Source organism: Colias philodice, chromosome 21 (assembly GCF_061535455.1).
Source record: "Colias philodice isolate Cphi_HAF_F1 chromosome 21, ilColPhil1 Martin Lab GWU primary, whole genome shotgun sequence".
Classification (NCBI taxonomy): Eukaryota; Metazoa; Arthropoda; class Insecta; order Lepidoptera; family Pieridae; genus Colias; species Colias philodice.
This window is the reverse complement of record NC_143106.1, coordinates 4,836,056-4,849,989: the sequence shown is the minus strand read 5'-3', so window position 1 is coordinate 4,849,989 and position 13,934 is coordinate 4,836,056. Positions and strand designations below refer to the sequence as shown.

The window sequence follows — 13,934 nt, the reverse complement described above, 5'->3', positions numbered from 1 at the left end:
CTTCCGCCGCGAGAAGGTTGTCTACAAGACTACAACCTTGGTGCTATTAAGTATTAAGTATTGCTTAAAGCAAGTGCTAAAAGTGTTAAAAAGTGTATCCCGTCGGATCGGTACAGTGAGTTATTTTTACATCTATTCTAATAATATTTTACTTAAAAATGAGTAAAAATCTTTAAAGTCAACGGTATAATCGTTGGACTTTATTTAAAATGCTGAGGTTTTTAATGAATCCTTCAGCAATAGTTTATTTTTCAATATGCTTAAATACTTAATAGCATGAATAAAGATATTTAAAATTAACGATACAACCGTTACATTTTACTTGAAATAGTAACTTTTCTTTTGAAATATTTCATTATGCAATATGTACTAATTAATATTTGAATTTTTAATACTGTGAGTAAAGCTATTTTAACGGTGTTACCGTTCGGCTTTACTCGAATCGTTAATATTACTTTTGTGATTATTTGATATGATATATCAAATACCCTCTCTTGTATATAGATATTTTTAATATTTTATTTCATTTTTAATAATGTGTTTTTATTACAAGGGTACAAGTGAATTTTTCGTGGAAAAATTACAATTAATACTTAGTATGGATATGAGCCAACTCAAAGCTTTACAGGCATACAATCCATTGCTACGACTTTATTACATTGTCGTTATCGCTAGGAACGGTTCGGAATTCCTATCATAGTTTATTACTAAAAATTATCGAACGAGATGAGTCAGCTCCAAGAAGTCACGACATGTCAGAACATGTTGTGATATTATTTTATAAATCGTACGGGAGTTACCGCTCAACTGAATAATGATGGAATTCGCTCATGTATAGTAGGGTAGACTGGGTACGGTTGAAACAATTTCACTTATAACGACCATAACTTTGCTTTTTATAACCCGAGCGATGATAAATATATCTTATATAAAAGAGCATGTATCTGTCTACTAATAGGCACTGTGGTTTTAGTTCCAGGTGTATTATTTTAAATAGAAGATCAAATTAAAAAAATAAATCCGATTTGTTTCAACCGTCCCCATACCAGGGGCGGTTGAAACAGTGATTGGGGTCAGTTGAAAAACATGCGAATAATACAAAATATGGTATTAAAATACGTTTTATTGATTGTTTATTTTAAATTTAACAATAATTAAGTAACTCTTTTACAATAAGGTCTGCTCTCTAAATATGGTGACATACAAACAAGACAGAAGTACCTACTCCTCATCTTCTGATGATATCTTCTCTTGTACATTTTCTTTTTGCTTTTATGGTGTTTCTTTTACATTTTCCTCCATCAAACTTCTTCCTTTTTCCTCTATCCAATCGATTCTTCACTTGATTAGCTCTTGTTCATTTTAATATTAATTCTGGCTCTCTTCCTTATCTGTTGTGTCTGTGTAAATAGTAGACTTCTTGATTTTTCGCCCTCTATTATTATACCTTCTATTGTTATATCCTCTATTATAGCCCATTTTTTATTTTTCTTGCTCGCCAGAGTCATCTTGCATTCGAATTTACCTTAGAAGCGAATAATCGTGCTTCTCTGCCGCTTTTCGCAATGATTCTCCAGTTTTCACCTCCTCATTTGCGTCTTTGTACTTCGACAAGTATATTTGTCTTCCCAAAATCTCTCTTACACGTGCTATCGGCTTCTAAAAAATAAAAAAATAATTAAAACAATGTTTCAACCGTACCCAAAAAAAATGTTTCAACCGTCCCCAACTCCTACTTTAGGTAAAATACAGTTATAGTAATTGTAACAACAATGATACAATGATACTAGTCACAATTTCATATTCCACAAGATTCACTTCAAACAATAACGCACACTTAATACTGTCACTTCAATAGAAACGCCATTATTTGGAAAATTCTCCAAGCCAAAATACTTACTTTTGGTCATAAAAACACAATAGGGTCTTATAAAATCAGCTGAAGCGCACGGAGATCGACGCAACATTGTGGTTCGTGTTTAGAACAGTTGTGCGCTTCATTTTCCCCTTGGACCCCTAACCCCCCCACCAACGGTTTGCGAGATATTCGTGTTGTTTCAACCGTCCTTTGTTTCAATCGTACCCAGTCTACCCTAGATACGTACCATGAATGTTCCACACATTCAAAACTATCCGTAGTCTATACGTGTCCTTTTATGAGTATTATTCTGATCCGTTTTTATGTGAAAATAGACATATTACACACGGCTAATTTGATTGAAAATTACGTTTCCTATGTTCAAATGATGCAACTTTTTTGTTAAAACGAGTAAGTACCAAAATTTTACAATTAAATTTGGTTTACTGAACTTGTGCTGAAAGGGTTATCGTATAATAATTATCGAGATATCTTAATATAAATTAGATTTAGATACACTTATTTCAAAGGATTTACAATTCACTTCTAACGTTTTAGAATAATATTATAAACTTGTACACCTTGACAAAAAGTAAAAAATTGCGGGTGAGTGGAGATTATTTTGTGCAATTAAATATAACGTCCTACGACGGTATGGTTGCGTTCGTAAGGAATGTTAACGGATATAAAGCAACTAAATGTTACATCGATTGCATGAACAAAAATAAATATGAATCGAAGTTCATTTTAAAATTAGTGAATTGATTTGAATTAAATGTCGCTAACATTGGAAAATAAGTTAAAGGACCTTGTTAATTGCTATATTATTTAAATGATTATTTACTGCTATTTTTATATTAGCACTAAGGTGTATTCTTGCTCGAAGCAGAATACATAAATGTGGCCACTACTCCTCGCAGGGGTTAGCCAGGTCAAATTCACCCTCGCAGGGTGTCTCTTAAGCATTTTTTGGCAGGCCCTACTTATTTCTAGTTACAAACATCCCTCGCGCAGCTGTCGCTCGCAGGGAAATGGTGCAAATATATATCGGCCCTCGCGGGGCTTTGATTACAATCGTCCCTCACGGAAAAGATGGTGCGAATATATATCAGCCCTCGCGGGGCTTTGATTACAACCGTCCCTCATGGAGAAATGGTGCAAATATATATCAGCCCTCGCGGGGCTTTGATTACAACAGTACCTCACGGAGACATGGTGCAAATATATATCAGCCTTCGCGGGGCTTTGATAACAACCGTCCCCACGGGGAAATGGTGCAAATATATATCAGCCCTCGCGGGGCTTTAATGGCGATTGGTGCAAATATACAAAGGATTGATCATTAAAATGATCATAGATATTTGCTTTTGTCAACGAGGACCCACGAAAGAAGTTTTGGATATGACCGTATCGGATCTTCACTCTTCTAAGGTAGGTAGAAAAAGGTTTTGAAATCTACTTCACAGTGGGCAGTATAGTAAATGACCTAATAAAATACAATAAAGGTTAGATACGTCAAATAATGGGCGCATGAAATTGATACTTCGTATCCTAAAAGTTTACGCTTCAGGAATCAGGAAACCACCATTGGTTTACCAATTATGGAAATTGGAATTGAACAAATTGTATTTACCAATGCAAAGCCTAATCACAACAAAGGAAGGCGAGTCGGATCAAATATCATCTCGCAGATGATTTGTGGCGGTGGTTTCGAGGATTGTCACCAAGCCTTGTGTCAACGGTATGTTTGGTATCGTAATTAAATGGCACTAGCCGACCAATTTTCATATACAAACATCGGAAGAGATTTTTTAATCGCAAAGCGATTGAATGTAACAAATGACGATTGATTACGTATAGTTGACCTCTCATAGGCCTATTTTAGTTGCCCGGTCTTGTAGGCAATTTATTTGACTCGTTTTTCAACCCATTTGACCTCATTATTGCACCCATGAGATTTTTCTTCGGGGCTCAAACAATAAATCGCTGAGGGATTAGGATAATCGTTTGTTAGACAAGTTTTTTGTCATCCCACCAGGATTATTATATTGTATAATAAAGTTATATACAACTATTAACGTAAAACGTTTAAGTACTCAACGAATGCTGAGAATACTGACTGTTGAGTTACATAGGATAGAGGATAAATAACGGAAAGTCAATCTTTCCAAACAAAAGCCTCTTATTATTAGATATTACTTGGAACCCCTACCCTTAACGAGAAAGCTCTGCCAAATGACTTCTCATTTCTTTGCTTTGAGGGGGGGGGGGGGGCAATAAATGAAATGTACAGGCTATACGGCTTTTAAAATATAAGTCTGGTAATCGAACTAAACTTTGCTGGTTTAGTTCTTGCTATATCGCTATCCGTGCCTGCTTCTCGTGTTTACGGGTGAATTAAGTTTATCAATAGTCATAAATGCAATGCTATTCAGAGGATATACTGCATTTAAAACATGACAAAGTCTGGTAAGCGAACTAAACTTTGCTAGTTTAGTTCTTGCTATATCGCTGTCCGTGGCTGCCTCGCGTGTTTACGGATGAATAAAGTAATGTCCTGTCTTCGCATCCACAGCTAACTGTCCTATACTGTCATAATCTTAACACAGATTCATTCGACATAGCTCCCCACGAGCTCAGTTCTTCATTTTTGCACTCGCACAACTGTGGACAACACAAGAGCAATGCCTCCATTGGTAGCAGTCACAATCAAGGGATAACTAACCTTAGGCTAGCCATATTACGGATGTTGGAACAACCGACTATATTCAGGGCAATTTTCTTTGTTCAGTGTAACGTTTAGACTGTCGTAGCATTCCTACGGAACAAAGATGGGATCAGATCTGCATCCTTAATGCAGTTAATCGAAAGGAGATACTTTCAGACGACGATAGTATTCAAAACCCACCATATTCCTTAACATAATAATGCATAGTTAAGCTTATAATCTCTCTTGCCATTATGTCAGTTAGAGACCTGAACGACGCGATAGAGTACCGCTATTTCAGTAGTAGTAACACCTAGAAGGGTGAAGGTATTCTGGAAAGCGGAACTGAAGGCCCGGTCAGCAGCATCAGCCACCTAATAGACAGTGTTCAGTGCTGCACCACTATAATCTGCAAAATGACTCTGACGGTATGAAAATGTGGAGTACATTTTCAAAATATCAAATGATATAGTTGGAATAAAAATCCTATTTGCCTCCGTCTATCCAAAAGACATACGGAGTAGCTAGTAGCAGTTGGTTGAATTAGAATAAAGTAACTATAGTTAAAATCCTTTGTTACTGATTGGATAAATTTGGCTCTTTTCCTATCTGACGTTCATATAGCTGTTGACTGCCTAGTGTTGTGCACAAACACTATTATTATAAACTAGCGGTCCGCCCCGGCTTCGCTCGTGGTACTTACGTTTTCTCTACATAAAAACCATCCTCGTACTTCAAGGAATATAAAAAGAATTATCGAAATCGGTTCAGCCGTTCTCGAGTTATGCGCTTACCAACACATTTTGCGATTCATTTTTATATAAGTATAAGAATAAGAAGATAAGTCACGTTATGTAGTCCCGAGGCTTTCGGTATATAAGTTCTGATGTAAATCATAATTATATCTTAAAACCGAATTGATTAAAAGTAACGTACTTGGCTGTAGTAATTGCAGTTTTGGGACACAGATAAGCTCCTTATCATTTTAGTCTCTTAAGTTCAGTATATTTGTTTCCAGTACAGAGTTTATGACCTATCAGTTTTAAATAAATAATTCATGCATTGTACTGAAAGTACTAGCCATGTTTAGATTATGATTGGTGGCGTTGGCTCTAAACATTAATAGATACCGCACGGTTTGGTTGGATGTTAAAAATCTGTATTATAATTAAAACCGTTTACCTGTTTTGATATTTTATTGCCTTATTCAAGGGGTGACCTTTTAAATTTATTTCTGACCCCAAAAGTAAGGACCAAGTTCTCTTCTTGTCCGCTTGTAGCAGGTTGGGTTAAAACTGTGTGAGTTGAGACAGGTGGTAATTCTATGTTAAGATGATTCAATTGTGCTTCTACAGAGTTCTAATTGAATAAATAAAGGTTTGAGTTTGAGGTATTTTTGCCTCGTCGGGATCAGCTGTTGCTTCATTTTGTAAGTAACATCTAAATGCGTAATTGAAAGTCGTTACTGGCGCTTTCGCAGATTTACGCTAAAGATAGTGAAAATTGTAGTAACTTTAACTTTTCAAGCCCAAAAGGTTAACTAAGGTACGCTTAAACCAATCTCATAAGTTCTAATACTTTTAATCATTATGATTAACTTTTTGGTTCTTATTTGATTAACTTTTCATCTGGGATTGTTAATATAAATAATATAAAAATTTGTGTGATTTATTGGTATACTATCTGCACACCTTACTCTTTCAAATAAAGAAATAAGTAATTACTTATGTACCTATTCAAATTCACATTGGCGTCCATATATTGTACACCAGGTGGGTAACAAACAGGTCTCAATAAGTAAGCTTCAAATTACGGTCAAGTGTTTAATAGCTGTGTTTTACCTGAAAATAAAACACATATTAAATACTTACCTATATTTGAAGCTTACACTTAACGTCCACCTGTTGAGGATTTCGACTCAATGAAGAAGATCAAGCGCCTGCACATTATCGTGCGCCGGCCGCGCCACCTGGTGGGAGGTGTGCCGTGTGCGAGAGAGATAGCATATATACAACGAGAAAGAGAGGGAAAATAGGCGGAAAAAGCTAGGTACCTTCTCAATAAGTAAGCTTCAAATATAGGTAAGTATTTAATATGTGTTTTATTTTCAGGTAAAACACAGCTATTTAATATTAAAACATATAAAAATGTTTGTACGGAACTCTTGGTTCGCCAATCCGACTCGCACTTGACCATTTTTTTAAATCTACGTATCAATTAAATTACCAAAATATAGCTTTTGAAAATTGACCACGACTATGTGACCCCCCCTGGCACTAAAGCTGGATCCGCCCTTGATATAGGCATGGGTATAAATATAGGTAGTTACCTATACTTGTATACGTAGTATATTATTATTAGTCTGTGCCTATACTTACTTTTTTTTTCTTACATTTCAGTGCTTATTGTTTTCGTCGCGTTCGCAATCCATTTCTACCACTCCCTTGTGGTGCAAAAATGCGAGACTTCAGTACAAGATATAAAACAACTTGAAAACATGAAACGGGACTTGGACACTGCAACTGTTAAAGTCAACATGTACCCATGAAACGGCTGTGCAAAATTAGATAAAACTTTTACCACTTGGAATTGGGATATGACTCGAAATATAGGGTAAATACGAAGCGTTTGTGACGAATAATGTTCGATGGTTAAATAACGATGATTTCGTTCTGTAATTTTATTATTAATTTATTCGAAAAATTGTAACGATACGAACATCGAAAATATAGAACAACGACATTTAAATCGATGTGCAATAAAGTATTTAAGATAAATGATCTTATTAATACACTTTAATGAATAATCTCGATAACGAATCTTAGACAGTGTTTTAGACTAAATAATTTAAGATATTTTATATATATAAGTTTTATAATTAATATGTACCTATTATACATATGTATACAAAAATTATCTGAAAATATCGATATTCCACTTAATTGTTATATAATTCAAATATTATTTATGTTATACTGTAACAGTATATTATATTCCTAAATAGTAAATATGAAACTCGAGCCGAGCGTAGACAGAATTAGCTAAAATGAATGAAGTAGATATTTCTAGAAATTTTGTATAGAAAAATTTGTTAGGTAGAGCCTATTTATTATTCATATACTACTTTTTTATCAAAGATGGAAAAACTGTTACTTAAAATTTTTAGTGCCTTGGTATACGACATCTCATTTACTTTGTTATTAGTAGGTACATACTTTCATATTGTATGCAATCTATAATCAATATTTAGATATTTAAATCTAGATTAGATATAATTTGCGTTCCTTAGAACCTATACGTAATTATAAGCATTAGACAAGTATTTAATTAATTAATTGTTACAATTAAAAATATAATATTAGAATTTAGACATTTGAAGACTGTCAAAATATAGGTGCTGTTGAAAACTATCTGCGGACCAATGATATCAGTATTGATTTATTGATAAGAACTACTTTGATGCTAAATGTTTTGATATTATATTGTTATTTCCAATATGTTAAGAAATAAATGAATCTTTAAAAATATAATTATATACATGATTTTTATTTCATACTAGCCAACTTGGTGAACTTTGTATATCCTTTTTTATCCTATTATAGTTTTTCTGTGTTTAAAACTTCCCTGGATACAATAAACATATCAAAATCATCTAAATAGGCCCAGCCTTTCCCAAGGTTTAGCAAGACTAACAAACAGCAATTATGAAATAAATAGAATCTATTGAAAAATAAGAAAACCTTATATCATTTACATTACTTTATTCTCAGTCCACATAATATTCAAAATGACATATTCATTTGACTATCCTTACACACAAATTATAAAAATTAAAAAAAAAATATTTACACTTATACAAAAAGGTACAATTTTGTAAAATTGAAAGTTTCCAGAAAAATACGCAAACACAAAAAGCAACATTATTTGAATTGTTACATCTCTATTCTCTATTGACAGCTACAATAACTAGTAATTTAAAATCTGAGACAACAAGAAAATAATGAAAATTTAATTATTTATTATCTAGTCTAGTTTTTAATTAGACTGTAAGATATTCTATCAATGATCATTTAGTTACTACGTATGTAGTATTACATTTAGTTTTTTTCAATATTTTTAGTTAAGTTCAATGTTTTTAGAGATACACCATGTACGCTTTGGTCAGTTTTTAATAATTTTACATATTTTATTTCCCTTATTTTCTTGTTGAAGACTTAATGCTTAAACTGCTTAGACATCTATTAATGTTTAACATTGATAAGGTAGTTAGATTTTAGTGATAGCAACTGCTTATTCTATAAAATCCTTTCGCAATTTGCTTTTATCGTATAGGAGCTACAAACGTTGACAAGAGAGAATTTAAGTATAGTTGGTTCTTTGATATACTGTTTCTCTTCCTATTTCGGTTAGAGTCCGGGCTGTCTGGCTGGCCGCAGTGGTTGCGTTTATTAGTGCGCATCTTATCTGCACAGGAAAATATCCGTAATTTAAAGTCATTTATTAACGCGTAATTTTTAATCTTTTGCCTTTAAATAGATCCATCAGACATAAATTTTTTATTGCAAGACGTTTTTTTCATTGTTAAATAGGTGCCAGACGCAATTTTTTATTTCAAAATCATTAAAATGTCATCGAAATAAGTGAAATTCCATCAACATGAGTCCCCGTGAAGGATATACTATGTATAATATTCATTTTACTATTTACAATTTTTTAGCAACAATCTACCATGGTGCCTCCTTTTCCCAACGAACCTCAAATAGGACGTTAATATAAACTTGATAAAAACCACAGAACAGTAAAGTAGATAGAAGTGTGATGTGGGCGTGGCCCACGTGTCAATGATAAGTTTAGATCACCTAACTTGCTCTCAGTTGTGCGCAGAAAAATATTCGAGTCGGTTGTCAGCTGTCAAACCTTTTTTCCATATTTATTCATTAATTAGTACGTGTTGTTCGGTATAAAGAGTGCAAAAATGATAGCAGACGAAATAATATCAGCAATGAAGGCATTTCATACCGTCGGTAAGTCTTATTTTAATTTATTTTAATTATATTTTATGTTATAACTTCGCTTGTCGTAATTTGTCAAAATTGTATACAAATATGTAGTCAAAATGAACCTTAATCCATAAGAAATTAGTACTATTTTAGATTGAACAGCAAACAAGACTTTCTGGAATATTATTGCAATAAACAAACGAATTTCGCTTTAGTGATGCTTGTGGTGCATATCGACAGTATCGATACTTTAGAAAAGACAAACATTATAAATATTAAATTTTATTTTATTTTTCCTTAGCTTTCATTTGTCTAATTTATTTATAGATTTCCCAAAGAGGCTAATTTAAAAGAGAAATGGATAAATGCAACGTGACGAGTTAACTGGATGCCGAACAGTACTAAGCGGTCTAACAAAGGCCACCGATACATCAAACCTACAGCAGTTCCAAGATTTAAAATAATGCATATTTTCTGTTTGTATTTTGTAAATATAGATTTATACTATTCTATTCCGTTTTTTATTTAATAATAATAATATAAAAAGACGTACTTAGTAGTAATAAACATACTCCAAAATGTGACGCATTATACTATACTCATATAAAAGAAAGAAAAAAAAATACACAAAAAATATTTATTTGTGAATTATCGATAACAAGGCTGACATCCCTCAGAGCATAGCATCAGATAAATATCAAGTTAATGTCATTAATGTTGAGTGACACAAATTTCAACCTTATCTCTATGTGTTGCGTTTCAAATTTATATCTATCGAAAACTAACGCCCTCTGTTGTGGAGTAGCTGAATGTTTTCGAATTTGGAATTTCTGTGCAATGAGAAACAAAACAGCTAATATACCTAGGGATGTTATACTAAAATAAATAGTAACATGGTGCGTTAGGGTACATATTGAAATGCTGAATTTATAACCTAAGTCAGTTTTTACTCAAATTAAGCTGTCCAATCAAAGGCATAGTTTACTTGTAGTGTACTGTATAACTATCGGTTTAAATGTGTGGGTTTGGCGACACTGGTTTTCATACTAATTAGACATTACAGCACTTCTATATGTTTTTACTGTTCTGTGATAAAAACCAAATATCATCAAATTCATATTAATACCCAAAAGTGTAATAAATATGAAACCATCTATTAAAAATATTAGTTTACTAATTATTCAATATAAGTACAGTAAAAGTTCCTTATTCGCGGGCAAGGTTCCGTAAATGTGCCGCGAATAGAGAAACCGTGAATAAGGAATGGTAATTTGTATGGGGTTATAGGGAATACGTTCTTAGGTGACGAAATAAAAAAGCAAATACATAAAGAAACCAGTTTAATTTAAGTTTTTGACCAAACATATTTATTAATTACCATTTAATTAGGTATTATCTTCAGGTTTAGGCAATGGCTTGTCACTTTTTACTCGTTTTTCATTTTTTTTAGTCGACATTATAAATTCGTAGTTGTAGTTCAAGCGTTTACTAAGGATAACGAATGGTTTTTATTTAGGTAAATACATATATGTATGTACCGATTCGATCCGCGAATAACGAATTTTAGGCCGCGAATACAGGATTTAAGTCGCATTTTTTCCATCCGCGAATAGTGAAACCGCGAATGAAGGAAGCGCGAATAAGGAACTTTTACTGTATTAAAAAAGGATAATATAATATAAGTAATAAAGTTATTACTTACCTTTTAAGCGGACTCATGTTGATGTAATTTCACTTATTTCGATGACATTTTAATTATTTTGAAATAAAAAATTGCGTATGGCACCTATTTAACAACGAAAAAAACGTCTTGCAATAAAAAAATTATGTCTGATGGATCTATCTAAAGGCAAAAGATAAAAAATTACGCGTTAATAAATGACTTTAAATTACGGATATTTTCCTGTGCGCACTAATAAACGCAACCACTACCGCCAGCCAGACAGCCCGGACTCTAACCGAAATAGCAAGAGAAACAGTATATCAAAAACCCAACTATATTAAAATGACTTTTTTTAAAACGTTAATAGCTCCCGTACCATTAAAATGTATAGATATAACTTATAATGACATGTACTTGTAGTTTTTTTTAGATTTGTGGCAATTTTAAAACAATTCTAATATTTGAGATAGTTTAAGAAATGTAATGATTAGATTATTCACAATGAAGCAATAGCACCACAAATATAATATATTTGCTTAATACAAAGAGAACACAATCTTTGTGAGTTACAATGAAACTATGATGAATGAATGAACTTTGTCAAGTTACAATGAATTAAAGCCAAAAATAAGAAGGTACATGCCATTTGATATTATAAAATTTAATCTAACCTAAAAAGGAGACAAAATCATAGAAAAGTGTTTCAGAAAAAATTTGTTATTATGAAATCATACTCAAATGTTACAAAATATTGAGTACACAATACACATATTTTGAACCTAATCTCAAAATTAAGTAACCTTTGAGTCTAAGAAGATAGATCAGTGCTTAAACTTACCCACTTTACACATAATATTGAAGACATTATTTCTTATATATTATAGACATAAAATTACATTTCTATGTCCATCCCAGAGTTTTCCGGTGGAACGAGAACACCATTCCGTTTCTTTGTTCCATCTTCATCATTTGATTTCTCATCCTCTGGTTTGACTTTAATAATTTCCTCACGAGGTTTCCAGACTACTAGTGACATTTGTGGTTTCTGAATTCTGTAAAAGAAAAATCAATTTTAATTAAGAAGCTTTATAGAATACATAATGCGTGTTTGAATAAGATGTCATGGGCCTTTCACAAGGCAGGGGTAGACAGAGGCTATCACAATCTTTATTACAGTAATAGTAGTTCATACTTTTCAACAAAAATTTGTGTACATGGATATGTGTGGTCACTGGTCAGAGAGTCATGTTATCAAACATGATAACATGGGCTACTTTGTTTCAAAAGATCATGTCACTATGGGCAGAATACTGTTTGCCCATGTAGAAAAAATTAAAGGAATCAATATTTTTAATCACATCTCATACAGCATGACATCTATACTCACCGTTCTATAAGTGAAGCGGGGAGTAATGGTTCCTCCGTTAACTTTTTAACATCCTCTGAAAGCACTATTGTATGACCTTTCAACCGTTCACTGATCAATGTTGGATCCACCGATAATTCCATTACATCTTCAGAGGCTAGCGAGTGCTGTGTATAGTCTTTTGATATGTGGAGGCTGTTGAAATGCGCAGCCATTTTCTCCTCTGTGATCAACTGTTTTGCGGGACTGTAATAAGACGATTAATTTGAGTCGTATGCACCATATAGTATTATTATCTTAAATACAATTTGATTTATCATTTGATACACATAATTTGTATGCATATTCTTCTTCCATTTGAATTTATTACACATTCCAACAGTAGTCCTTGTCCTACATTCTTAACCAAGACATTGCTGCATAATAATTGTGTTAACAATAACATAAAATGAAGACTGAAGAAGAATGACGAAGAGAATTGGTTTTCGCAGTATACTTACATAGATGGTTCCAAATCTGTGCTCTTCCTCTTGCAATGTATAATTGGTTTGCTGTCTACTTGTGTTTGAGCTGTGAATTGAACGAGATTCGGAGGAGATTGCAAGCTCCATGTTAGCCCCTGGATGTTCCACCGCGCTCCTGTAGGAGGTGGCATTGCAGCACACTCGTTTATAGCCCGATTAGAAGTACTGGGATATTGCATCGTGGAAGCCAATGCCTGATGTGCATACATCTGCTTTGCCAATTCGTCAGACTGATTATACTGATACATGGGATACCCATACACATCCATTTGTGATAGAGTTGACGATTGTAGTTTGTACGCAGATTTAAAATCGTAGATATGCTTCTGTATCCTCAAATATTTTCTGATAATCTCCAAAACAATAAACACTTCGATGCTTGACAACAAGAAAATCACAAGAAAATGATTGACATTCAACCACAGAACACAGAACTAGAACTGACATGAGTGACAACAATCGACAGGTCAGGGAGAGGGATTGAGAAAGTAGGTATGAGAAATTTCTGGAAATATGTTTGGGAAAATTTATTATTTTTAGAGTATTAAATAATACGTTAGATCGAATTATCGATTAAAATGATATAAAGTTAATTTAGCGTTTTATTATTAATATACAAAGCAAATGACGTTAAATTATGTCCATTTTGTTTCACATAAAATTATGTCTTCCCACACAAGATTATCGCGTTAGTTATGTGAATTATTATGTTTACTAATTCACTAAATATAATATGTACCATTTACATCACCCGTATTGTTGATTTTATTGCTTGTTTTATATTCAAAGGTTTATTAATATTTATGCATCCTATAA

The 13,934-nt window shown here is 33.0% G+C and overlaps 2 protein-coding genes and 1 long non-coding RNA gene across 4 annotated transcripts in view; 2 read left to right on the top strand and 1 right to left on the bottom strand.

The window, feature by feature from the left end:
• The window catches only part of LOC149478850 (uncharacterized), a 70,435-nt gene extending 62,340 nt beyond the window's left edge, over window positions 1–8,095 (top strand). For both annotated transcript variants that reach the window (XM_089709141.1, XM_089709142.1), the window contains one exon: window positions 6,965–8,095. In XM_089709141.1, the coding sequence (XP_089565267.1) occupies window positions 6,965–7,113 (149 nt within the window). In that variant the 3' untranslated portion in view covers window positions 7,114–8,095. The remainder of the gene's footprint in view (window positions 1–6,964) is intronic.
• A 1,416-nt stretch (window positions 8,096–9,511) lies between these two features.
• LOC149478849 (uncharacterized) lies at window positions 9,512–10,077 on the top strand. Its single transcript, XR_016317388.1, has 2 exons — window positions 9,512–9,589; window positions 9,893–10,077. It is a non-coding gene; the product is annotated as an uncharacterized LOC149478849 (long non-coding RNA).
• Window positions 10,078–11,612: 1,535 nt separating this feature from the next.
• LOC149478848 (uncharacterized) lies at window positions 11,613–13,565 on the bottom strand. Its single transcript, XM_089708595.1, has 3 exons — window positions 13,095–13,565; window positions 12,616–12,840; window positions 11,613–12,280 (listed from the first exon to the last, which is right to left on the bottom strand). The coding sequence occupies exons 1-3, from the start codon at window positions 13,385–13,387 to the stop codon at window positions 12,121–12,123; spliced, it is 678 nt and encodes a 225-aa protein (XP_089564721.1). The 5' UTR covers window positions 13,388–13,565; the 3' UTR covers window positions 11,613–12,120.
• Window positions 13,566–13,934: the final 369 nt, after the last annotated feature.

Bases quoted from the DNA above. Each gene is read 5' to 3' on its own strand.
- LOC149478848 (XM_089708595.1), bottom strand. From the start codon at position 13,387: ATGGATGTGTATGGGTATCCCATGTATCAGTATAATCAGTCTGACGAA. The intron at 12,841-13,094 runs GTAAGTATACTG...GTCTTATTACAG, and splicing joins ACAGATTTGGAACCATCTAT to TCCCGCAAAACAGTTGATCA. The intron at 12,281-12,615 runs GTGAGTATAGAT...TTTCTTTTACAG, and splicing joins CCCGCTTCACTTATAGAACG to AATTCAGAAACCACAAATGT.